At 37.2% G+C, this 27288-nt stretch overlaps 1 protein-coding gene across 1 annotated transcript; it reads right to left on the bottom strand.

Annotated features, from left to right (window-relative positions):
* Positions 1-50: 50 nt before the first annotated feature.
* CLNK (cytokine dependent hematopoietic cell linker) lies at positions 51-26821 on the bottom strand. Its single transcript, XM_041402769.1, has 15 exons — positions 26750-26821; positions 24152-24314; positions 22375-22451; positions 22034-22079; positions 19828-19856; positions 19473-19492; positions 17898-18026; positions 14936-14963; positions 12098-12116; positions 10621-10684; positions 9465-9505; positions 6939-7072; positions 6544-6621; positions 6257-6412; positions 51-849 (listed from the first exon to the last, which is right to left on the bottom strand). The coding sequence occupies exons 1-15, from the start codon at positions 26819-26821 to the stop codon at positions 721-723; spliced, it is 1185 nt and encodes a 394-aa protein (XP_041258703.1). The 3' UTR covers positions 51-720.
* Positions 26822-27288: the final 467 nt, after the last annotated feature.

Raw genomic sequence — 27288 nt, 5'->3', positions numbered from 1 at the left:
TACTCTTTCTACTTCAGATTTTTATCTCTACATTTGCATATGGTATGAATTCAAAATGACTGTTTGCATAATGGTCCTACTATGTAAGTGTTTGAAGGCTCAGGTATGGTATACAAGTATCTGCTACTTAAGCTGAAGAGTAAGTGCTCATTGAATAATAGAATTTACATAATTACAGCTAGTTTTAAATCTCCAGTGTCTATAAGCATCAACTGACACTAACTAACTTCAGTGGCAGCTGAGCACAGCTTGTTGCTGAGCAAACATATGCACACCACATGAAATTGTTAGACAGTGAGAACTCTGGCACACAGTATTTCATATGTATTTTTAAAAGCAAGAATATTTATTTAATGACTGTGGTATACTTTCTTAGGTTTTGCTACTTAGCAGAGTTTAAGTGACATTTAAGTAGGCAAGGGCAAATTTTACTTTCATTTGAAGTTAGAAGATAGAGTGCAAGATAAGCAAATTGGTCAGTCATTGTTAAGGTATCAGGAGTCGGTCTCAACACCTTCCTGTGAATGAATATGTTGACATATTCTTTACTTGTATCCTCAGAATGAAAATGCAACAATCAAAAAATGGAATAGATCTGTAGTTCTTCAATATATTAGTGGGAGCTCCTTGCTCAAGAGGCGAATCTGATTTTTGGGGTGTTTCAATAAGTGTTCTATTTATATCTGTACGGATGAATCAGCGACAGCGAGGCAGAAAGGGTCAGCAGGACTTGAATGGATGTGTGAGGTAGCATTGTTCTCTGTGGTTTCCTGACTGATCCTTTCCGTCAATGAGCGTTATTGGAACGGATTTGTAGAAGTCAATGATCTCTTCCACGGAATTAAATTTCTGGGGGGAGAAGATAGTAATCAGTGACTGAAAGTGAAATTGCTAGATGGTTTAATCTATAACATTAAAGGATTTGCAAATGACAATATTAAAAAAAGGCAACACTTTGCATGGAATTATGATTAGATGAAAGCAATTCTAAAAGGAAAAGCACTGTATTTTGATCTTCATATTTCTTTTTTGTGTCTCTCATGTGCAGGAAAAAGCAACTAGCTCCTTAGGGCAAAAAGGGAGCATGTCTAAGCCCTGATAATGCAGTATCACCTATAAAAGGTTGTGATGCTGATGTGACGATAGATGTTGAAATGATGAAGCAACTATAAATTGTTGCTAGTTTTTTTCCTGCCACAAGTTACACCTAATTAGCAGTACATGGTATTTTGCACTGCAAGTTTCAATGTACCTTATTAAATGTATGCTTTGTTTTCCCATTCAGTTTATTGAGACAGTTGCTTCCTGTTGAAGTATGGAACAAGAAGCATCTTGTTCTCTCACGCCCAAAAAAATGACATGCTCCAGGCAACTCCCAAAATTATAAAGGTCTGGTTCAAGGTTGTTGACCTGATCAAACAGCAAGAGAAAGCTACACAAAGTGTTTATTTTCATCTGCCCTAGTGGAAGAATCCCATTCCAATGATTAGTAGTCCTAAGTAGTTCTTACACACTTCCTTGTGTGTACCTTCTAAGCTCTCATCACACCACAAAGCTCTTGTCATATCTGTTTTCCTCTTGAGCTAGTCTTTGTACTCACTGGTATTAAACCACCAGAACTGCTCACAATGTAAGTAATGAAAGCTTACTTTGACATTAATACTTATCACCTATTTATATAACATTTACTGTAAGTGTGGCTCTTCATTGTACACTTGGTCGTGTCTCATGGTAGTGTCTCTCACCCCCACCTGATTCACACCTAGTTTATAACAACAGAATCTGATTAAGGATATGATTTGGTGAAACTATTCCTGTATTAAGATGAAAATTGTTTGATCTCAAAGCCAGAATGGAAATTTTTTCAAGTTTTGTTTTGATAATTTTTACTCATATGCATTTGTTTTACTTTGCTGTTTTGTCTTTGCTTATGTTCAAAGTCACTACTGCTACTGAAAACTGAGGCAAAACTGTGGTCTGTATTTCATGCCTATTGAAAGTAATCCTTAATTTTTTAATTCTAAATTAATTCTTCCAGCACCAGTTCTTTTTCTGTTTTTGAATGTTTTCTGCTGGTTGGGAAGGTCTACTATAAAGGTCTAAAGGTCAAAAGGTCTACTATAATTGTTCATCTGCTTTGGAAATTTATTAGGCTTCACTAGGTTAATGCCACATTGTTAGTTTTTCTAGCTCTGGTAATGGGTGAGAAATATCTCAGAGTTTTATGTTCAGGTCTACTATAATTGTTCATCTGCTTTGGAAATTTATTAGGCTTCACTAGGTTAATGCCACATTGTTAATTTTTCTAGCTCTTTGGTAATGGGTGAAAAATATCTCAGAGTTTTATGTTTTCAGCTCTTTTAATGGAACTCCACATTTTGTTTGGTATAAAGACACCTAAAGACATAAAGATGAAGAAAAATCAGTCTTTGATTTGTTTCCCTTCACTGTGTGAAGAGACTCAGCCTATCTCTGCAGGTCTCCAGTCTTTTCTGGGGAGATGGGAATAGGGTCTCAAAGGTTGCTTGTGGGAGGTGTAGTTCTGAATTGTGTTGGGGAGGTGGTATAACTGGGCTATGCTGCACATCCTGGATGAGACCTTTCATCCCTGAGCTGCCATTTAAGCTGTGGACAAGATGCTTATCATGTAAACCTCTCTCAGCTGAAGGTACTGGCTGTTTGCTGTGCCACTTTTCCTGGCAGTAACTGTTGACATAACACTGTCACTGGGGGGCATTGTGGAAGTGCTCCCTAATCTGCTTGGATGGGCCAGGCCAGTTTGGTGGCTGCTGAAGGTGGGTGCAGCTAATCCTTTTGGCTCACATGGGAATGAATGGTGTGACTGCTATGACTTACAGTTTGAAGATGAAAGGTATCTGCAAATGCAGTGGTGAGGATGGATAAAGTATCTGTGGCTGGAACAGGGAGATCCAGATATACGCATCAGCTCTGCTGTAAACTTCTGTGTAAAGCAGGCACCAAGCTGAAGAGATGCCTACTGCTGCCTTTCATTCTAATGTATTTTTCACTGCGATGGGAGTTTAGACTGATGCTACGGACATGCTAAAACCATGTATTTTGTGTGTGGCAGATCTAGTTTTGAAAAGGAGATGAGAAAAATATGTAAATTTCGTGTCATGATCAGCTTTAAATATGAGCAAGGTTTGTATTTTGTCATTTTTAAAAGAACTATGCAGATGAAAAAAGCCAGTGTTACAGGGATCTCTGGATCTTAAATAGTGAAATTGTCTGGAGTAGAGGAAGGCAGCAGCCAAGTAAAGGGTGCTCAGTTTTGAATGTAAATTCCTAAATTCCATGTATGCATCATTTGGGGATCTGATCTTTATAACTTTATGTAATTTGGCCTTTAGAAAGCTCAATATAGCATATTAAATATGTGCGTAGGTGTGAACATCTGTGTTTAAATAGGTAGCAAAAGATGTAGCTCCACTAAGAGAGTTAAGTGATTTTCTTTTTTTACCCTTCTATTTATTATACTAGAGTTGGATACTAATTTAACTGCATGGAACTTGAGTTACTTCTACTATAAAAATCTGATGATCAACCCCTTTTTTCCCTCCTTATGGTCTTACAGAGCTACATGGGAACTAATGATAAAAGCACTCATGAGAGTTAAATGAAATACATTTTAAAAAATAACTGTTAATTTAAAATCTCATTTGGTTATACAATATGTTAACAGCTTGTAGACTGTATAGTAAAATTCGGAAGTTGCAATAAGATATGGAAAGCTTTGAATAATTATATTTATGTGTGAGGAAAAATGTGTTTTTAATGGATGAAAATAGACTAATTCAAAAGTGAAAACACACTGCATAAAATCTGTTAAGACCAAACCTCTGAATAAGATCACCAACTGTGGAATAATGTAATAGGTCTGCACATGTTCACTGGTATTTAGTTTTCTTTCTCATTGGCTGGTGAAGAGGGAATATTCATCTAATCTAGACAGAGCAGCTAGGTCCGTCTGCACTGCAAAATGTGGTGTAACAAAGGGTATCCCTGCAGAGGGGCAAAGCAGAGTGCTCTAGAAAGCTTTTTAACGGGTACTAAAAAGTTACAGGCGGCAATTTTCTGTAATTCACAGCCTTACAAAGTGTTTTCACTTGCTTTGGGAAAAAAAAGCCTTAGATGACCTGCAAAAATGGAGGTGAGAGTTTTCAAGAAAGAGCCTTTTTGGGGAACCGTATGAGACTGCCTGAGATGGAAGAAGCTCTTCTGAGCAGTGCTGGTGTCGCTGATTGTTCATTACTGTGCATGTGCTTTGTGCCCTCTTCTATTTTCGTGTCCACTGCTGAGAATAATACATAGGAGTGGAAGATTGCCATGTCTGTGATTCTCTGGCACAACTTTTAGTTGACCAGCAAAGCAATGCTGATTTTTTTTCTGTTGTGCTTGATCCAGGGGAAGATTTGAGTTAAAGAGAAAAAATCCTCAAAGAAGAAGGCATAAGGTAGGCAGTCATGATTACAGATTTGGCCTGGTAGAGCCAAGTCTTGTATGTTCTGTGTGTTGTTAACTAGATGATTGGAATCTTTATTTTGGAGTTGTACTTTGCAATTTGACAAGTCAGTCCAGACCCACTGTTTAAGATATGTACTGTCTGTGCAGAAGTTGGAACAAACAACAAAGTCATATATTTTGGTATTTCCTGAGATGGGAGGGATTGTGTTCTCCTTCCTTTTAGTTCAGTAAAAATTGTTCATGTACTGTTCAAGTAATTTTCCAGTTACCTTAATTGTTAAAGCTGTTAACCTAATGAAAATTTAGTTCTGTGTCTTTATTCTCTATTGAGAATACACATATACTACATGATGCTGTAGCATGCCTTATTTCTGTCAATGTTTCTGTTCTGGGCCTGTTTGTATTGGAGCCATTACAGGAAGACTAAACAATGTCAGAACCATGGAAAACTAAACTTGCTTTCTCCTAAGTCCTAAAATTCCAGGAAATCATCTGGGAGTTTCATTTCAGAAATGCAGCCATTGCTTTACAGAATACTGGTGGTCACTACAGAAACAGAAGGATGATGCAGTACAGTTCCTGATTCCTGCAACCATTCAGCTTCCAAACTGTTTCACTCTGCTTGCATAATGAAGGAATTTTTCCCCTCTTTATCATTAAACAGATGCCCCTGAAGAACAACTTGCCAGTAAACCTTGTTCCTCTTGTGAAAGCTTATGAATCCTATCCCATTTTTTCTAATAAAAATGCAAATACAAATTTTGGACCTACCAAATGCCTTAAATCAGCTCAGGTGATTTGTGATTTCAGGCTTTTTAAAGTCTGTCTATACAAAGGTAAGTTCTGAAAAGTATTGACATGCATGAAAAGGATATAATTCAAGATTCAGCTACAGAGTTTTTGCTGCTTCACCTGAGCTGGATTTGTGTCAGTGATTTACATTGCTAATAACCCATAGATTGTGTTGCTTTTTTGCTCTGCAGCTGAGCATTCTTTAAATTTTACATTGTGTTTGTCGTCTAAAAATTTTTTATGTTTGGTTCTTTTGTTTTGGTTTTTTTGTTTGTTTTGTTTTGCAAGTATCATATTTTTATAGAGACGACTTTCAGTTTTAATGTTTTTTTTTCCTTGTGTGAAAGACTTGCAGATACAGTGTTTATCATTTAACCATATATGTAGAATAAGAATTAGACTTTTATCATGACTATAATTGAATTTAATTATGTAAAGAAGCATTCCTTGTCTAAAGGGATTTTCTAATTGAAATTTACCATATCTGAAAGACTGATTGCTAGGGACCCACATGATTTAATTGCTTCTGAATATCCATGACAACTGTTATCCTATTGCTTCATGGCACCAGGTCCTGCTGTCAGATATGTGGAGCTGTATATATTTGAAAATGCCTGCTTAAATTATCACAAGTTTAAAAATATGCTAAAATAAAATGTATGCCAGAAAAGGCAGAACATCTCTTTCCTTTTTACTTTACAGGTGTTACTTACAGTAGATAGAAGTATTGTAAGTACTTCGTAGATTTTAAAATTGATTAAAATGTGAATTTGAGCATGGTATGCAAAATTTGGTATTAAATTATATTGAAGCTGCTTGAAATTTGAGACATACTTAAAATGAGGGTATTGTAAAAGAAACTGTAATGAAATAGCAAGTTTGTTTTGTTGGTGTGTTTGTAATTAGTATTTAGTATTAAGAACTTGTGAAGTCTAACATAAAAGCCATAGGCTGCAACAGCAGATGGGATTTTACTTACACACTCTCCTCTGAGCCCTGTTCCCAAGGCATATTGTTGGCTTTCTTCCAGAAACCGTACTTTAATGTTGTATACTCTTCTTCCATAATAAACAACCAAAACGTATGGTTCAGCCTTTGATTTCTTTGAACAATCTCTAACCAAGAATGTCTCATCCTGAATGACACAGATTTAAATTATGGATTGTATGGTTAGTTCACAACAAAACTTGTAAGCCATTGTAGACAGTTTACAGAAATTTTCCCCCAGGAGTTTACACCCCATGTTTTGAGATAAATGGTACTTACAGTGTTTTTCTGTAACAATATCTTCTCTGCTTTATGGCGATCATATTCTCCAACGTACCACTCACATTTGTTTAAATCCTTAATTTTAAGACAGCATAATCAGTGTATAGAAATTACCAGCAAGCAGAAGAAAAACCAGATTGTATCTAATCTGCTTTTAAAGCACATGCAGCCCAGTATATAATGGTAATGCATCTATATTGAGAAGTCCAGTTAGGAATTGTTAATCAAATTATACATTTACATTCTCATCCATGGTTTCAGGAGCTCACATTGGACGTTCTCAATACTGCTGAACACCCACAGCTTTCATAGGGGGGTCAGGGGTGGTGCCATACAGTGTTAATCCTGTTTCCTAAAAACTTGTATTTTTATGTAGCAAAGCTGGTCTTTACCTTTTCAGTGGGTTTGGTAAGAGATTGCATTTCCTCTTCTACGAGCAAGTGTTTTGATTTATTTTTGCATGCTGCATATGATGTAGGAGGTGGTGGCTTCTTCACTATCAAATTATCTACGCTTAATGTGGAACCTGTAAAAGTAAATTCAGAAGGAAAAAGGTTGCATTCTTAAAAGCTATAATTTAATTTTACACTATGTTTTACATAGTAATTTTGAGAATAGTACTTTTAACTTAGATTATTGTGGTATTAACCTTTAAAATTTAGAGTTGTCTGTTAAGAGTGGTCTTATGCTAATGCAGCATCAGTGATTTCAGATTAATGCCCCTAGGGATTTAACACATAAGATTCCTGATGGTTTTTAATTGACTTCCATCTGACAGGCTATTGTGGCCATAGCAAAATAATAAACTGTTAATAAAACAGAAAATGCTAAATAAAATACTAAATATGGGACAAGGATAATGGTTCATTCTGTTCTACTTTCACCTTTTGAGTCCCTTTTATTTGTGTTGGATCCCAGTTGCTATTACATTGGATCATATAAAAGCCTCTCATTATTCCATTGCCAGCTAGCATTGTTTCCGCCAAGCTATTGAAACCTCAAATGATTCAGAAGTTCTGCCATGCTGATGAATTTCAGTTTTTTCTGTGACTTGTTTGAGTTAACAAATTCAGGACCAAGGGGTGAGGTTGTCCTCACGTTGAGGAGAAGCTGTTGGTCTTTGGCTGCGTGTGCCTGCTCCATGCAGTGCTGCTGGCACAGGAGCCTGGAGCAGCCGAAATCCTTCTCCCATAGCAAATGTGATTCTCTGTCTTTACAAGCTAGACCCAGCTACCCAGGTCTCTGTGGAGCTAAGGAAGTGCAGGGTGGGTCAGGAACACAACAAATCATGTAAAACAGGAGGCTTGGGCTGACTCTGAGGATGCAGAAACAGCCTCAGAAAAGCAAGGGCTTCCTTTCAATGTAAAGATCAAATGTAATTTTCAGATGTGACATGGCGAAAAATTGTTAATTGAAGATAAAAACCACCATATTCTGTTGTATAACAGACAACAGTTTTGTGTTTTTCATGCAATGCTGGTGTGAGAAATGATCCAGTGTCCATTTTAAAATGAGAAAAATGTATTTATCAATGGCTTCCATCTTTTCCTTTGGTTACTGTCACCAGAGACAGTGCTGTTTTCCAGGGTGGTATTTCATTGTGCTTTATCTGTTCATGCTTTATCAGTTTATTATTGTGTAGCATATGACAATATTAAATTTTACAAGGAAGACTCTTTTACAGAGGGGAAGCGATTTTCACTGCCTTTCACTGTTCCATTCATATTTGTACCATGTTCTGATTTATAACTGCATTACTTTTGTTTTTAAAACAAGATCCACTGATAGCAGTAGACAAAGAGCCATGATCTTGAGCAGGCAGTTGGTGTGTTCCCTAATGAAACCACTGTTCAGAGGGCCTGGCACCAGACATCAACCTTTTGTTTCTGCCGTCACTTTGACTTGTCAAAATGTGACTTATTCTTACTGTTCAGCTTATTGATCGTGATTTTAGCATTTTTGTTTGCATTGCATTTTTAGTGGCTGGCATCCCCATGATTTTTTTTTAAAGAGACCCCACTGCTAGGACCACAGCTGCTTTGTGGACCTATGCTGTGTATTTTTTGTGGATTTTTTTTTTCCTGGTTTGTGTTAAGGTGTGGGGCAAGAAGGGTAAATTTTAAATTCTCTTGCAATGCTTATGTGCCAAGTCTGGCTGAGATGGAGCTAACAACACCTTGTCAACAAGTAAGATTTAATAAAATTAATATTTGTTCTTACAATATTTTTTAAGCCAAATATAGAATTTAAAGGCAATTATAGGGTAGCAGGAGAAAGGCTACTCTTATTTGTTCTCTCCCTGTTGCTTCAGGAGGAACTGACAGAGGAAAAAGGATACTCTGCTGTCCCAGAGAGCCTAAAGGAGCAAAAGCCCTGGTAAGGATGGTAGGAAGTGTCTGAAGTGGCAGCAGCAAAGAGAGACCTAGATGAGATTTACGGATTATGTAAAGAAGGATTTTTAGTAGGTGTCCAGAGGAGAGGGTGTGGAATTGCAGCCCAGCACAAGAAGGAAGCAGTTCAGTGGAGGGAGCCCACCAGAATCAGGGAGCTGGGCCCTGTGAAGCAAAGCTGGGGGAGGTAGGCTTGGTTAGCCTGGCAGCGACCAAAGTGAATTTGAATCCTACTTGATCTGAACAAATAATGCAGTCCATATGTTCTTCCTGGTGGTATTTGCTTTTACCGTAAGTTCGTGTTATGCACTCATAGGTTCCTGGCACAGCTTAGGGGTTTGATTTTTTGATAAAAAAGGGCGTTTGCAGAGGCAGTTACAGGAGAGTAAGTATGCTATGTAGTCAAGGATGGTAGGAAGTGCATTGGTAATAATCAGTGCAGACATGTAAGCATAGCAACCTGAATCTGTTTCTTCCTCTTATTTTTCCATGTTTAGTTTGGCTTTCAAAGCGATCTCTGGTTCTTACCTGATCTGCAAATGTTTTTAGAGCTCCATGTACATTGAGGGCTAGGAAAAATCAATGAATAAAAGTAATGTCAGAAAAAGATTTCTTATAGTGGCAGTGTAAGAGTCAAATTAAGAGAGCAATGCATAGCTGTGCTTCCCCAGAATACTTTCTCTTACCAACAGTGGCAACTTTGGGCCATCCCGGGTTTTGGGTGCTAATTTTGTATTTAGTGTATTTTGACAGATTTCCCTTATTTTCATGAGCCAGTTTTTAAGTTGCATAGAGTTTAGGATTTTTCAGCCTCCATAAGAGTTCCATCTTTTAACTGCATTTGTCGTAAAGACAGTTTGTTTTTGTTCACTGCCAATTTCAGCTGATGTTCCCAGTGCCTCTATAGGAAGATCCAGGGAGCAGCAGTTTTTCCCTGCCTTTTTTTCTAGACTGCAACTGAGTGGCCAGTTAGTACTTTTTTGTGTACTGGAGGAATATTGACCAAATAACTTCTCATAACAGAAGAATAAGAAGAAAGAGAATACTAGGGGTCACAAATATGGTCATATTTACTCCATACAATAATATTGTCCCAGACAAATGCCATTGTAAACAACATTGCATGAGAGATTCTGTATTTGTCTAGGAAGGATGTTAAATCATTCATATACTTCCTATGCTGTCTCCTATATTTTTGGGTTTTGTTGCATATTTCAGTAGAAAAAAGGTTACAGATATTTAGAAAGGAAAGATTTGTATAGATTAGAGAAACAAAATAGGTCTAACTATGGAAGTTTTCTGTGGGAGAATAATCAGCCTTTGGAAAGCCAGGTGTGTATCCTTTGTAAATAAAAATAGAAAATGAGGGGGAGAGGAAATGCTGAAGATGGAGATAGCAGAACTTCTTTATACAATATATTTAACACTCTATTACAGAAATAGCAGGAGAAATGTAATACAGCAGCATGCTATTAAAGATAAAAATTGGCTGTGCAGTTACAATAGATTGAAAGCAATTCCCAAAGATGGTTCTTGTCATACATCAGGGTAAAACATATCACTGCATGGCATCAAAAAGTGGTATCATTTTGCTGTTATTACATAGTGAAGTACAGTTTTCTAGGGCAAAATGTTTAGTTCTTGAAGCATCCAGTACAAACTCATAAAATTCTTCCATTCCTACCTGGCTTCAGGAGGATGCTTTTGTGCTTGAAAAGGTACTTCAGGTTTTTTCCCCAAACTTGTAACTGTTAGTAAAAAGGATAAGAACTTAGTATTTCCTCTTTTCTAACTGATAGCATCTAGCAACTACTGTGAAATAAATAAGTAAATTCATACATGAGGGTGAGGCAGTTCAATAGAAAACCTTAAAGGGCTGTAATCAGTCTGGCTTGAATGAGTCAGCTAATGATTTCAGTGGGAAACATTTGGACTAGTACTGAATGTTACATGGGGGACATCACAGGGTTTGCTGATGCCAAATATGGCTTCACATAATAGTAAATAATGTAAAATGTTGAACAAGAAGTATGTGGAATGTAGCCATGATATTATGGAAAATCCTTGCTGGGATTTTTCCTCTCCTGAGAAGCTGAGGAGCCTCAGGAGAGAAAGGTAAACAATTCCTATCTGCTGCTGTGGAATGCAACAGGTGCATCTGTGATTGGTGCATGTGGATTGTTTTCCATTGATGACCAATCACAGCCACCTGTGCCAAGGCTGTGAGCAGTCACAGGATTTTTGTTATTTTATTCTGTTCTGTTCTTGTAGCCTTCTGATCTCTCTGTTCTTTTAGTATAGTCTTAATGTAGCATTTTAATATAATATCTAACATAATAAATCAGCCTTCTGAAATGGAGTCAAGCCTCGTGGCCCCGCCACACGTAGAGAGACATCAACAGTGGAGAGTTTATAAATCCTTTTTATAGGACAGGATAGGCATTGAATGTATTAATGCAGTCGATTCTATTTCTTGCTGAAAATCAGGAAATGGTGCCTTAATCCACAAAAGGAAAAGCCAGAGGAAATTATGAACTTATTAACACAAAGTGTAAACACCATGAAAGCCATGTAACCTGTATCTATCTTCAAAGTATGTTGGAGTAATGTTATTTATCATGGACCTTTCTGCACATGGACACAGTGAGTGGTTTGAGCTGTTTTTTTCAAAGCTGTTTGTACATCTAAAGAATTGACATGTTTTTAAAACATTGGAGATTGCAAATTTGTAAAAATTTTTTTTAGCTTTAAAAGCCTAAAGCTTTTAAAAAACTTTATTTTAAAATTTTCACCCTCAAATAATGGTAGAACAGTAAGATTGACAGAAGGGCGATGTGCTCTGTGCAGATCTCTTTTGGGTATCCTTTTGGGTCTTTTAGACACTAAGATTCTTTTTTCCACAAAAAAAAAAAAAAGTAAGACATTTGCTGAGGACAAATATGATACCCTGGTTCCCCAAACAGCTGTAGCTAAGGCAAACTTAAGTTTCCTTTTGTCTGCTGCTCATCAGCAACTCTTGAGGTCTCTCTAAATCTCTCCATTCTCAGCAGATGTATACCTGAGGGATGTCTTTTGTTTCAGTTGGAATATTAATGATAGAATATTTTCATTTTGGAATATAAAGGAAAGAATAAATTATGATCATATTATTGAATACTGACCTTGCTCTCTTCCAGGTGCCTATATAAAATGATAACATAATAAATATTTTTCTTTGGATTCGTAACTTGCATTTACCCCAACAGACCCAACTATTCACCAGTTTAAGATGATTTATAGACATTCAGTCATTAATACCTGATCACTTCATCAAAAACCTGGGCTGAATACTGATGTCAGTCTGCTAGCAACAATGAGAATGAAACATTTTAGGGGTGTAAGTGAACATGTTGTTTACTGCAAAGATCAGCATTTCATGATGGCTGTTGTGTATCAATTTAACTGACAATATGGTTTTCCTTCCTTGATCTTGTATTAAATTGAGATGGATTATGGTTGACTGGAGAGACACAAAGTTTAAAATCAGTCACTTCTTTTCAGGTTCCTTAACTGACAGTACAATTATTTTACTGTCATGGCAGATATTTCATTTAAAATCACTGTGTGGAGAGTCTTAATTCAGCATTTTATGTTAAAATTAAGAATAATAGGTTTCTAAAAATTGGACTTTGGCTCCTAAACTTTCACTGTCTTTATTTATTATTTTGATTCACAGATCAAAATGATGGGAATATCAATTATTTCGTTTGTTAATTTGATACATCTAAGACTATAATACACACATAGGGGTTTTATTCATACATGAATAGGGGTTTTTTTGGTAGATACTGCATTTTGAGCCTTCCTTATAAATTACTTCCCCAATAATGTTTACCTATTACTTAGTAATGTCAAGTCTTATTGAAGCTGGACAAGACCTGGGCATGTCCTAGCCCAAGCTCTTGCTTAAAGCAGGGAGAACTGTGAGATGAGACCTGGAGTCTCAGAGCTTTAACTAGGTCTTGCAAACCTCCCAGAATGCAGATCTCACAGCCTCTGGGAAACCTCTTTCAATACCCTCATAATTCATTTTTCTTCCCTATTTCTGATTGAAACCCTCATAATTTCAAAATTGTTGCCTCTTGTACTTCCACTGTGCACTCTGTGAACACCACGCTCTGCCTTTTTGACAAACATCTCTCAGACAGCAACTGACAGCTGCTGGGCTCCCCCAGGGCTGTTCCCTCTCCCACAAAAGGGAGCCCAGTCCCTTTCCTTTCCTCATTTCACAGGGCAGGTACTGCATGTCCTGGTGAGCCTCTGCTGACCCTCTCTGCTCTGTCAGCTTCAGCCTTGAGCAGCACTCCCGGTGTTGTCTAATGAGTGATGAGTAAAAGGGAATAGTTCCTTCCCTTGTTCTCCTGGCAATGCTTCTGTTGACACAGCTTGATGTGCTCTTGGCCTTTATGGCTCTCAGGGGTACACCAGTGGCTCATGTTCAGCCTTTGGTCCCCAGGTCCTTCTGAGCTGAGCAGAGGGTTTAATTCATTCTTAGGTAGCATTTTGCCTTTGTCCTTTCCAATTTCAAGAGGCTCCTCAGTTCCCTTTCCTGCCTGTCTGGGCTGTGGTGGAGGGCAGTCCTTCTCTCAAACCTGCTCTTTGGTGTTTCAAACCCTGACAAGGGCACAGTGTCTTCTCCAGGTCACACTGAAACTGTTTAGGCCTTTCATATCTACAGGGATGGGAAGTGACCAAAATTAAATTTTACCTTTTCCATGTCATGAGACATACAATATTTCCCCTTAAGATGTAACCAAATTAAGAGCCTGTTAAGAGCTGAAGTATTTGTGCAGCTGTACAGTGTCCAGCCAGAAATATTAATTACAGCTGTAACATATTTATTTTTCTTGGGAGTGTTTTCATATTTAGTTTGTAATGAGTCAGTATCCAGTACAAGAAAAAGTTTTTTTTAAAAAAATATTATCTTTCTTGCCAATATATAATTTTTTAAGCAGTAAGTGTTGATTACAATATTACTATCAAACCATGTTTTTGTCACCATCTTTCAAACTAAAGCTTCTAACCAAGAGGAGTGAGGTTTGGGGCAGCCTCCCAGTCAGAGCTGTTGGGAAGGAAAACTCAATGGATTTAAAAGTTAGACAAGTCTGTGGATTTGTGCTTCAACCTGCTGTGGAAAGAAACATTTCAGGTTAACTACTAGAGATTCCTTTATTCTGTTCCCTTTAATGAGAAAATAATAAAACCAATTCTGTAGGAACACATTAGTGCAGGAACTAAAACATTCAGTAAGAAGCACAAAATGCTATAAATGATAACCTTTTCCCAAATTTTACAAACATCCTATAACACTGCATGATTGTAGGGGTTGTATTTCTTAATAAGTTTTATAGCAAACCACTTCTCATAACTAAACTCCCTTATTGCTAAAACCATTTCCTCTGCTTTACTTAATTGGTCTGAGTGGAAAGTGAGTGAGGAAGGAGAGGCAAAAGGGAGCTGGGGGATAGAAGGCACTGCTAAAACTGGATTTAAAATTTGTCCATTCTTGTTTCGTATTGAAATGGGTCATCTTATATTTGAAGTATTTATATTACATTAGTGCAATGACACTCCTCTATTAACCTTATAATTTCAGTTTTCTCCTTGTAAAAATGTGTGTGGCATCTCTTTTTGTCTGAAGGAGAATGTTTCCTGCTGCTCCCTCTGCACAGGCATCCCCATCAGGCAGTCACGAGAGATGATTTATGTGGACAGTTGGACAGGGAGCTTTGCACTGTACCTGTTCTTATTTCTGCAAACAAATTCAGAAACTGACCCCATTCAGGAAGTAGCAGTATTGAAACTGAAGCACACATTAAAGATGGACAGTTTTATGACACAAAGCTAATATGACTTACAGGTTTTTTTTTAACCTAATAGGTTAAAATACTATTACATACTGTAGCCATGGAATGTGTTTGGCTTTTATGGTCCTAATACATACAAAGATGAATACTTACTTTATTTGATTCCTTAACAGATGAATGTCTGGAAAAGAAAGAATAATATGCAAAACATTTAATTATGATAAAATAAAAATCACTTTGATCACTTTGAGTAAAATCACTGATGATTATATCTTGACAAGGGAAGAATTTCGCTACTGCTAGAGAAGTTGAGAGGCTGGTTATTTTTTACATGAATTATTTTCGGGAGAAGTATCTTGGGCCTCCTTAAGAAAAGAATAGCATCCACTGAATTCATTATGGTAAAAGACAACTTTGTTAAGGATTTATACTGGGAGAAGGGGGAAAAAGAGGAGTATCAACTTCAGCACTTTTCATCTCATGCCAAAAGGTCTCATTACACATTTTAGAATCAGCTATAAATGGAAGTAAGTTCCTTGAAGACTGAGTAATTTAAAAAATGAAACAGAGCTGAAATGGAAAGTGTACAGGAAAGGAGATGCAAAACAGGGAAAGATGAGTGGAGAATGTTCCTCATGGCCCTCATTAAGCAGGTGTTAAGGTATTTTTCTGCCTTCTCCTGATATGACTGATCAACAGGGGTATCATCCTTTCCTGGGAAGGAAATATTCTCCTTCCAAAAAAAAAAAAAAAAGGATGAAGTATTGAGTCTGGGTCATCTTTTGTTAGATGTTTTGATTGTGATGAAACCTTACACTTTTTAGCAGTGTGTATATCCTAATAAAAGAGACAGGGGACCAGATTCTACAAGCTATTTAGCAACATAAGGTGTGAATAAGCATCTAGTAGTTTTTGGAAGGCTCTGAGATTTAGTCACTGTTTAGCCTATCTCCTGGATTGAAAAAATACGACAGTGAGATATTTTCCTAAATCAGTCAGAAGACAAAAGGAAGATCTGGTATAGGAAACCCTGGGAGCTATTTTTCAACAGGGACAAGGGCTCTCTTCCTCATGTCTGTGTTGAAAACACTGATCAGCATGGAGGCCTGAGGCAAGAAATTTGGAAATTATATGTATTATTCAAGAAGGTTAGGAGAAAGGAGAGGAACTGTTTTGGTTTGGATAGTTGTTTTTGTGTTAGTTTCTTCAACTTGTTAGCTTGGTCTCCAGGGCCATTACTTAGTGTGTGAAAGGCCATATTCAGCATATTCAGGACACTGGGTGTGTGGAAAAGTTCCATGACATTAAAGATGTGCTTGCAGGGCTGGCCTCCACCTCCAAGGGACATGGCCCTGGCATTGCCTGCTTACCACAGGCATATAAAAGTTTCAATCACACCAGAGCTTCTAATATACATTCCAGGACCCTGCACTTGCCTATTTTTTTATGAAGCTATTTTTAGAGTGTATAAATAATGATGTGTTAAATTTTATAAGTCTTCCAAATTTTGTTGGAAAACAAGACTTGCACTCCCAAATCACATCTATGGTTGGACAGCTTTGCTTACAGTCTGTCAAAGGACTGTAAGCTGTGGTGCCATACTCCTTCCCTCTGCAGCTCATGGGTATGTTTTCTCCTTACAAAGCTGTGACTGGACTGAGGATGGGTGAGAAATATTTTGAGTGAAGTGCTTGTGGGAAATTTGTCAAGTGCCTTCCCCAGATATTGTGTTGTCTTATTCTGTTCCACTTCTGTTTTACTCATGTAATAAAAAATCCTAATAAAATAGACATGACATGTATTTATATTACAGAATTTGGCTCTATAATAGGACCTTTTAAATTGAAGTGCTCATCATACTGATATCTACTAGCAACATGGATTATAACATTTCTCAAAAAGCTTTCAATCTATGCTGCTCTACCAAGGGAGGGGATCAGTTGTGGGATTTGGAACTTTGCAGCTCTATGTCAGGTCTTGCATCTGAATATGAAGCTACTTCATGTCAATAAAATGTCTTAGTAAACAAGATATTTTGGAACCTAAGCCATGAAAATATTTAAGCACCATTCAGGAAAAAAACACAACCCATAATTACAGCTCACTCATTAAATACATACTTTAAGCCAAAGATTATTTTCTTGATTTTTAAGCTTATTTTCCCCCCAAAGGATTTGAAGTGACCTCTGTAAAATGAAGCAAAATTCCATCCTGATGAGCTGGAATTGAAATCATTTAAGGGAGGATGGACAAGATTGACACAACTTCTGGTTGCTATAGGAGTCATTTGAGCATCATACCCTGTGGTGCCTGGATTTGTGTCATTCCTGTTCCCAGCATGTGTCCAACACTGTCCCCGTTATGTGTTATGTGAATTTTGGTCACACAGCAGGCACACGTGCACATCTGCTTGTGTGGCAGTGAGCAGGGGTGTTCATGCTCATCTGGCCAGGTACATGTTGTGTGGAAAAAGCAGCTGGACTCCTCGCCTGTCATAAGCATGTGCTGGGTCATAGCTGGGCACGAGTGTCTGTGTTTCAGGTGGCTCATCCTCACTGCCACGTCAGGATGCTGAATGACCACGGGTGTTGTGTGGCTGAGGAGTGCAAAATAGAAAGGGCAAGAAGTGATTTGTAGCTTGGATTCATTGGTCTCATGGGCTGAAGCCAGACTTCTGCCTACAGATGAGTCATTTCTTTTGCTGCATGTGATATCTTTGGGATGTGAGTTTCTGTATCTCTGGTGCAGTCAGTGTGTTTCCCCATCAGTTGATTCACTAACTGTGCTAGGTACAGTTTTTGTACTTAAATTTTTGTACAATTTTTGTACTTAAAAGTGGTTGCATGACCTCTAAATATTATTAAGGAAAAGAAATCTTAAACAAAATGTTCATGAAAGTTCTGTTTTTCTACTCCTTTACCATTATTTTGTAATTTCTTTTTTTTAAAAAAATGCCAGTGTCACATTACACTAAATACCACTTCTCTCAATTGTTCACAGCTGTCTAAAGAATAACTTCCTTAAGCAAAAGCAGAGGTGTGACAGAAGTAGAATTTTGTGGTTTGAGCAGGGAGAGTGTTTTGATTCTCAGGGAATGAAGATGAATGCACTGTACCTTGTGACTTTTGCTGATATTGGAAAGGTGGGATCTCGGCTGAGCGTGTTCCTCTTGTGCAAGACCTGGCTGCTTATTCTTGGCTCTGGAGGAAGGGGCTGATACTGCTTTGGCAGCATCTTCAGAGGCCTAGGGAAGTCAAAAGAGACCTTGAAGAGCTATTAGGGAATAAAGGAGGTGCAGGGACTGTTTTTAAATGCAAGTTCTAGAAGTAAGAGACTGGAATTTTCTGAGAGTATTTCAATGTATTTGTTCTGAGCCAACTCAGATCCAGGAGCTCTTCAGGGCCCTTCAACAGCAATAGTAATGTTGGATAATATTCTACATTTGCAAGACATTACTGCACTGTGTTTTGTGCCACTAAATACTGCTTTGATGTGCCTCACCAGTGTGTGCCAAGCCCAGCTCTGCAGTGTGGATATTTCCAGGTGGATGTGGCTGTGTCTATGGTCCAGCGAACACAATCCAGACAGAGGAAAAAAATGTTCTTCATCCCAGGAGACTCACAGGTACCATGAGCCTGGTGTTTTCTGAGGGATGTGGGCATGCCCTGTCTGTGCTCTGAGACCAGGCAGTCCCAGCCCAGCTGGAAGCTGTAGCATGGAGAGCTTGGCTGGACAGAACTGGAGGTGCATCCAAGGTGCCTGGCAGAGCTGCCTTCAGTGGTGGGGTCCAGGCAGGGAGCCTTGTGTGTTTGCACAGTACATACCCAAATTAAGTCAGGTGAGAGAATTTAGAACCATTCTGGCCACTATAGTACAAACAGAAACAAATTTTTGAAATTTTGTAGAATAATAGATTGAGAATGTTCTTATTCCTGCATTATTACGGTTTCGAATTTGTGAAGTTTTACTGCCCTTTTATGCTATTTAATATTTTTTAGAGTCAAATCCAAACATGTAATGCTAATCATATTTTAAAATTCTTTTTATCTTTTAGAGCAGTCATTGTAGGCATGGAGGAATAAACTTGCCATTCCTAGATGACCTTTTGAAAGGATTTTTTAATTATAGCAGTTATTATTTGAGTTTGACCAAATCAAGAAGCGATTAATTTTTAATTTGTGGGAATATCATAGAAAAATACATTTGTATAATAGAGTTTGGTCTATCTTCTTTGGGAGTAAGTGGAAATATTCCAGTTGATTTCCATACATGATTTAGATGTGTAGCAAAAAGCACTGGCAAATTGATTTAAGTGAGAATGAAGTCAATATTATCACAGTGGACAGAGCCTAAGGCACCAATAGAATTGGTGGAATATTTTTTTTTCCCCAGCAATTTATATCTGGGTTGGACCAGATTCAATATTTCTAGGCTTTTGACTTGTCTGCAGGCACAGCCAAATTAGTTTTGAAGAGGTAGGCCTGAGTTCCTTCTATGAATGCTTAGAGCTCGTGTTTTGTTCTCCCTAATTCTATATCAGAACCTGTTAAATCCAAAGACAGCCAGCAGTAAAAGGATGCTGGCTCACTTCCAGTCACCTCATTACCATGAGCAGCACAGATGGATTGAGCATTCATTAGCACTGGGTTCCCCGGGGAGCACAGGTAAGTGATCTCTGATGTGATCTTACCGTGGGGGAGGTGTAGGCTCCTGGAAAAGACAGGAAACAAAAATCCCCGTAAGCTTTTTTTCCCCCCCTTAGTTTACTAGAGAGAAATATGAAGAATTTAGATTAAGTAGACATGCTTGTGTCAAGAGTCAAAGGGTTTATGTGCTCTACAGCACCAAACATCATTCTGTAACATGGCACTTTAAAATCACTGAGAAATAAAAGACATCCTCACGTGGATGCAAGTGAGTGAGGCAATGTAGATAGGAGAACTCTTCCTTTAGCTAGTGCTAGCAAAATGGCAGCCTGCTTCTAAAAATCTATTAAATGGCAAAACAACCAGTAAAAAAATGAATTGATGATAGATTCTGCTTACCTGGTATCCATGTGTTTTCATTCTTCCTCCTAAGAATAATTACAAACAATTCTTAGTAGAGTGCTACCCATATAATTCACAAATGAAGTTACAGCTTTATTTTGGTGTTGTTATTATTATGGGCAATCCAACCACATTCCTTGCCTTCCCTTGGCTCTACCTCTAGAACTCTGCTTTTGCTTTCAGAATGAAGCATTTGAGGATGATATTTATTCAGGTATTGTAAATTTAAATATTTTTCAGAGACTTCATAGGCATATATATATATATGCTTATTGAGTTAGTGATGCATTTTTTGTCTGTTTTTATTTTTGTATAGAAATTTAAAAAAATACTGAAAACTAATGAAGTCAGTTATATTTTTTCAAATATACCAAAATATGATTTATTATTTAAATTAAATCTTATTACTAAAAAAATAACATATTTTATTTTTCTATATTGAAATTATTTTTGTAAGTTCAGCATGCTGAAATACTAAATAATGCAAAGGACATGCAACAGATCTCAAGCTCTCCTTCAAATAAACCTTAAAAAATTGCTTTGAATAAAATAATGATACTTTAAATGTTTAACATTTCTAGAAAATGCTGAAAAAAAGTCTTCTGTGCTATTTATGCCATCTTGTGGCAAGGCCACTTAATAGCACTGCGCATGAGAAAAAACGTTAGGATATATTGAAAAACAGTGTAGCTGTTATCTAAAAATAATAGTGTTCTCTATAAGCACTGTTCACTCAAGAACTACTAAAAATATGTATCAGTTGCATTCTCAAACACCAGAGTTCAATTTACCTTCCTGTACTGACTTTGGTTCGTCTTAGCACCAGCACACATCACATGGAGACATATAAATCCAACCTATTAAATCCTGGTGGAATTCAAAGCTTTAGATAAACTGGCAAACTGTCCTTGCCCACTGGTTTCTGGAGATTTTGAAGCTGGCTTACTCAAATTTATCTCAGTTCAGCTTTTTTTCCAGGCTACATGGGGATTTGCTTACAAGAATCCATCTAACCTTTCATTTTCAACTTATATAGCACTTACTTTCTCATCATCTGTAGGAATTACTTCTCTCTACATTTTGCATTACAGTGTGAAATAAGGGGGGAAAAAAAGCAAATGCTGTTTTACATGGAATTCTTTGAGTTATTTTTCTGGCTGATCAAATTGTAATACTTTCTAAAAATCAGCCGTTACAGCAAATATAAAAGGGTCACATTTTCTTGGCTTGGCAGTTGCAGATTTTTTGACCATGTTACCTTGTTTTTCTAAGATTTGAAAATGGTAAGATAAAAAATACCATTTCTTTTCAAAGATAATCAAATTTTTAATCCTTCAGTAGTTGACTTCATGAGGTACTGCTACATCCAAAGTAAATGAAATGTAAAAAAGTGTATAGAAACCTACTTTTAAAACAATCCTACAACTGAGTGAAACCATCAATCAGAGGACTTTATATTTGGACACTTCATTAGGTTCTTGAAGAATAAGATTGCCTGTCTATGATTTCACCACAAGAAACAGAACAAAAACTAAAGGTACATTTTTGACTCAAAATTAAAGGATTTTGAAGCAAATTTACGGTTAAAGGTAAAGCAGCAGAGAAAAAAATACACTAGGTAATGTACCACACCATTAGCTTATTCTGAGTAGGTCAGAACATTGTCAGAAAGCCTCTGTAAATAGTCACCTTAGGATGTAAATCCCTTGTGGGAATTGCTGAAGTTGGTATTACTAGTTAAAAATAGTTATTAGATTATGTTTTACAATATATGCATGGAATATCCCTGAGAGGGATAGGGAGTGAAAAAGAATTACGTTATTAGAAGTAAAGCCCAGCAGGGATCTTGCAGACTTTTGGTGAAAAATTTCAGGAGACATTGGCTTCTCCCTGCCCCTTATGTCCTTACAACATAGTGAAAAGGAAAATCTGATTTTTAAACTGAAGGGCTTTTTTCCTCCCCTTGTAGGAGCAGGAAACTCCTGAGATAACATATATCTCCTTCTGTAAATAATTACTTCAGTGTTAGATAGTTGAAAGTGTATTGCAAAATTTGCAGGATGATTGTTTTGGAAAGCAGCTGCTGTTCTGAAAACCGTGTCTATTCTATCACATGTAATCTCTGCCTATGTACAAAAGGTAAATATGGAAGTAGAAATTACTATTTCTGTTTGCAGAAATGGGTAGATTTTTTTTATTGTACCTCTTACATTTGGCACTGTTCTTCCCTCCGGATCGAATGTGTGAATCTGTTAATAAACCAAAAGAAAGATGTGATGTTAGCCGTCATTCCTGAAGCTATGGCAGTAGAAAGGGCGCTGCTCCTGGCTGGGATGCTCTAACTCTTAGCAGAAGCCCGGAGCCAAGGAGTGAAAGCAGGAGGCGAGGGCATCCGTGCAAAGTGAAACAGGAACAGCTCACAGGAACTTGGGCTGCCTGGTGCAGATGAAAGTGATGTGGCTGAGATTTTAAATAGACTGATTTGGGGGCTATTACAGGAAAGGGGAAATCTGTTTGTGAATAAGGTTTGGTATCTTTACTTACGGCTGAGTGTTGAGGGGGCTGAGATGGGCTCTCGCTCTTTGGGGAAGTGGTACCTGAAGGCCTTAAGCAGCGTGTGTCTGCAAAAGAGGAAGAAAAATCAGGCCTGAGTAATTCAGTAATATGATGTTTGAAGAAGGAGGGGTTTTAAAGATCAAAATGTGTTTTTCAGGTCAGGTCTCGCCATTTATATAGCATTTAATTTTTTTTTCCCTCAGAACTTAACAAACTATTATAGCAGCTGTATTGAGAACGTAAGCATGACCCTGGTAATAGCTTTATGCTTAACATCCCCGCTGTGGTTGTAAATAAAAGCCTTCAAAAGCTGGTAAACAGTTAAGGCAGACATGTGACCTTAACTGTGGTTAGGTTACTGAATTTGTTTTTCATTTGAACCTTTGCTCTTGGCAATGCTGTCATGTTGTTCTGGTTTTGCGAAGGTTGTAGGGGTTTTATTCTCTAGGTAGTATTTTAATTTTTACTTTAGCTTTTAATAAAAGACTGTATCCCTGGCGTTCAAAAATAAATGCTCAGGCTGTATACTAACATGTCTTTTTCAGTCATTAATTTTACATCTCAAGGGCACTGGCATTTATCCAGAGAAGATGGCACAAATTTTAGCATTGAATTTCACCCTTTTAAAGTATCTTTTCAGTTCTTCACTCTTCTGTCTTGCCACATTATACTGGGCATAATACACAGGCAAAAACCAGCTTTTTGTTTAATGTGTTTTACCTTAAATCACAAAACAAAAACTATGTCTTTTGGCTAGTTTAGGACAATCTTACATAAAAATCCAAAAGATGCTGACTGCTAAATGAAAGTTTTTACTGCTAACCAAGATAAAAACTGTATTTGGAATTCACTTCAGGTTTCCAAATAAAATGGACAAATTAGTCTTGGAACATAATGTAGAATATCTGGCTGTTCAGACTGATTGTGTTCCTTTCACACACTGATGAATTTACTCACTTTAAAAGCCATCTATTTGTTTAGACATCAAACAAACTCCCACAAAAAATGAGTAGAAAATGTCTTTGTTGACTTTGATGTGAACTGGAGCGAGCTATCTGGCTTATGGTTTCCAGTCTTTCTCACCTAGGACTCCCCCCATTTCTTTAAGCTGTTTAAAACCTCTAGAGTGTTTATATTGGATTTGAGCAATGCACAGCTAGGATGATATTTCACTTCCATAAATGGGATATTAATTGGTTCTGTATGTTTAGACATTAAATGTGACTTAGAATAGCTTTAGTAAACCAAAAGGTGATTAATGCAGCTACCTTACAAAGTTAAGAATGCTTGAGAAATACACTCAAAGGAATTGCTTATTACTGCTATTTAAAGCTTCAGAGAACTCCTTTGGAAAGAGTACTACATTATCATCTAGAGGAAAGTTTAGTGTGTTCTTTAGCATGTTTTCCATCTTGAAGGTTTCTAGGTTTAAATAGCAGTGAGATTTTCTGAAATGGCTGTGTGTTTGAGCAGCCAGGTTTTTGCACATTCCATGTGGAACGGGATAATAGAATTTATCCATGAAGTTAATATTAAAATTAAAAAGCAGTGTGTAGTTATTAATTTAGCATAATCTAATGAAAATAAGGATAACTGTTGAATATGCGGAAGAAGACAAAGCTCTTCCCATGTTTCTGCCTACCAGCATTATTTTTCCAGTTTAACCATTTAATTAAAAAAAAATAATCTGGACAGAAAACTCCAATCTGTACTGATGCTCTATAACTCTAGGTTTTGCTCAGTTTCCACAGACAGAAAATGTTACCCGCATATTCAGATTCTTGTAGAGGTTTGGCAGGAAGGATTCTCAAAGAATGAATGGCCTCCAGCACTGAAGAATTTACAGTCTCGTACATATTGTCTTCCTCCTCGGATAGCTCAGAGGAAAGCTGTATGTCACTCCTGCCCTTCATTGTCAAGTATTCACTCTGGATAGAAGAAGAGATGTACAGATAATACAAATAAATTTAAGTTCAAGATTGATTTCAGTGTGGAAATGTATGTTTGCCATGACCAGACATTTTGGTGCGTGGGAAATTTTCTGATGGAAAGTGAAGGGTCAGAAAGTAGTTGAGGAAGTGATTTGAGTACCTAAATTTTTAATTTAGATTCATGAAATAGTCGTTTGGAAGACACTTTAAATGTCTCTCTGAATTTTGCCTCTCTGCTCTTGAAAATATAATGAGAGTGTTTAATTTATGATCATTGCAGACATTTGAAACTGTATCTTTTATTATAATATTATCCATGTGGTATTTCTGTTGTACTGACTGTTTACATATGTTACTTGCAAGAATGAACTCATCACGAATGTCACACTTCAAAATAAAAATGTATGGTGTTTTTGGGGAATTTGTGCTAACAAATGTGCAGTCCAAGCGATTGTGATAGTGAGTATGTTTTGAACAGTGGAGTCCATGGAAATATGGTGTTGAGAGTGGCTCAGGAAGTCTCTGGACGTGTTCTTACACTTGTATAAGTTTGTTCAAGGTTGTGTTCTGGAGTGCTGCTCCACCCTTCACCTTCACTGTCTGCTCACTGAAATGTAACCTCTGGCTTCCTTCAGCACAGAGCCAATATTGCTGCTGAGGAAACTCAGCTGAGGGTACCCCATGCCTCTAGAAGTCATATTTTGTCACCAACAGTGTAGGTTCTTCCATGCACTTGGTCTTCTTTGATGTTTCTTCTATTTGCAAATTTATTTTACTCTCAAATTTATTCCCTGATGTTTGTTTTGTTCTCATTACTAATGGGGTATCAATAGCTTCCTGACGTATCTTCTACCAGTTAACTGCCCTTTCATTTCATGCTTTTTCTTGAGTGCTAGAATTGAAGCCAATTTGTTTTACTCTCCAAGGACACTAAATAAATTGATTACTATCCACTTTATTTCAAACTTTATTATGCTAATGCTTATAATTATGTATACTTTTATTCTTCTCACTAAGCAAATATACTTCTTTAAGTCTTTCTTGGATTGTCAACCAACTTAAAAGACTTTGAATCTCACATCCCCAGTGTTACTTTCCCGTGAGCACACTCCAGATTGTACACATCTTTGTTACAAAGGCAGACCTCCAAGAAGTGTTCTTTACAGTGCATTGCAGGGTGAGGTTTGTCTTTATGGCAGTATATAAAAACGTCACCACACCTTAGACAGGCCCTGCAGGGTGCCTGGATTTTCAGGCTCTTCTCTGCACCACTTTTTCCAGTTCAATAGCAATGCTGTCAGCCAGGCTGAGTGGCTATTTTTTCAATCAGTTGTGCAAGCACTTTCATCTAGATGAAATAATTTTCATCTAGACCAGGCATGTACTTGTGAGACTGTCTTCTGGGAAATATCAGAGGCCTAATAAAAAGCAATATATATCACATTTACTGTTTTCTTTCTCATCACTGTAGTCATATTTCTGCTGAAAAGGAAATTACTTTTAGTTTGTGGAACTGATGAGATGTTCTTCATGTCACATTAACAATTCTTTACATAATCAGACTTTTTATTTCCAAAAGATGCTTTCAGATTGACTTTGTTTAATAATCTCTCCAGGTACCAAATAAGTCCTCAGGATTAGCTTTCTTTCTTGGAAGCAATTGCGGTTACCACCGTTCTTATCCATAATTTTTGAAACTCAGGACTCTGGAGAATTCCCCCAAAGAATAAATTAATATCTTAGAAATTTCTTAAATAATTATTTAAGTGTCTTGACATAAGTAAATAATTTCCTGACCATTCTTTTCCCACTCTGCTCTATGCTGTTTTTGCCTTTTATTTGGTATTAATCCCATATAGCATCTGATTGTTATTAATCATTCTGTGAAATCTGAAGCAGTCAAAGTATTGATTGCATCAAACTTCTTAAGTCATCCTTGGTTTGTCCAACTTACTTATTAAAACATAGACTTGTGTTTTCATCTTTTTGTGATTTAAAAGGTATTTGCAATCTTTTCTTATACACCTGACCTGAAACTCAAACCCAGATTTCAAATACAAATGGAAAGACATTGAAATGTGCTCTGTTTGCTTTTCAGCTTTCATTTGTATTACTTACATATTTAATCTTGAGATTTATGACTTACATCCTTGTTCAGCTTGACTCCTGTTATTTTTACCTGATCTTATGATAGAGGTATATTTTAGATTCAGCCCATTAATGGAGAATTGGCAAGTGAGTCACTTCTCCAGTCTAGATCCCACTAAAAAAACGTAAAAGTTCTCATCTATAATTCACAATTCTTATGCCTTGTTTTGCATTAAAACCCAGCGATGATTGCATTTTTTGTTAGTATTATAGCCAGGATGATATTAACATATGTCAGGAAATGAAAGAAATGTAAAATTTTAGGAAGAACCAGTGGTACTTACAGAATGAAAGGTGTTAGCAGGAATAGTTCTCTTTTCTGTATGAAATGGAGAAAAGCTGTCAGCAGGTCCCATTCTCTTGTAAATTATACAGTAGCTAGTAACTTATATAAAGGAATAAAAGTCTGCCAACTGCAGATTTTAGAGTATTTATTTACAGTATTTTAGAGATACAGAAAAAAAAAAGACATGAAGCAGGTCCACCCAGGAGTTTGTGAACCTATACAGTGCCTGAGGAAGTAGCTGTGTGGAAATGGGATTCACAATCATTGAGCCCTCCCACCAAAAACACCCAAAAAAGGATGTGCTTGAACTGCTCTCTCTCTCTCTCTGAGTTTTGCTTCTTGGTACAGAACTTTGAGAACTGTGGGACTCCTGGTCTGGAAATCCCTCTGTGAATAGAAATGTGTTTTGTTCTCTTCATGGCAGAAGAAAATCCCAAATCTGAGAACACTCCAGCTATCAGGCTATAAACTGTTCTCAGTGGTGTTTGTCTGCTGGTGAAGCTGTCTCATGGTATAGCCAGGAGAGCATGAGCTACA

This window comes from Onychostruthus taczanowskii, unplaced genomic scaffold (genome assembly GCF_017590055.1).
Source record: "Onychostruthus taczanowskii isolate IOZ18803 unplaced genomic scaffold, ASM1759005v1 scaffold2, whole genome shotgun sequence".
Classification (NCBI taxonomy): domain Eukaryota; kingdom Metazoa; phylum Chordata; class Aves; order Passeriformes; family Passeridae; genus Onychostruthus; species Onychostruthus taczanowskii.
This window is presented reverse-complemented; position numbering and strand designations above follow the sequence as displayed.

Coding starts and splice junctions, on each gene's coding strand:
- CLNK (XM_041402769.1), bottom strand. CDS start 26,821: ATGGGACCTGCTGACAGCTTTTCTCCATTTCATACAGAAAAGAGAACT. Junction 22,080..22,374: donor AGCCCCCTCAACACTCAGCC/GTAAGTAAAGAT, acceptor GTTTATTAACAG/ATTCACACATTCGATCCGGA. Junction 9,506..10,620: donor AAGCATCCTCCTGAAGCCAG/GTAGGAATGGAA, acceptor GATTTTTCCTAG/CCCTCAATGTACATGGAGCT.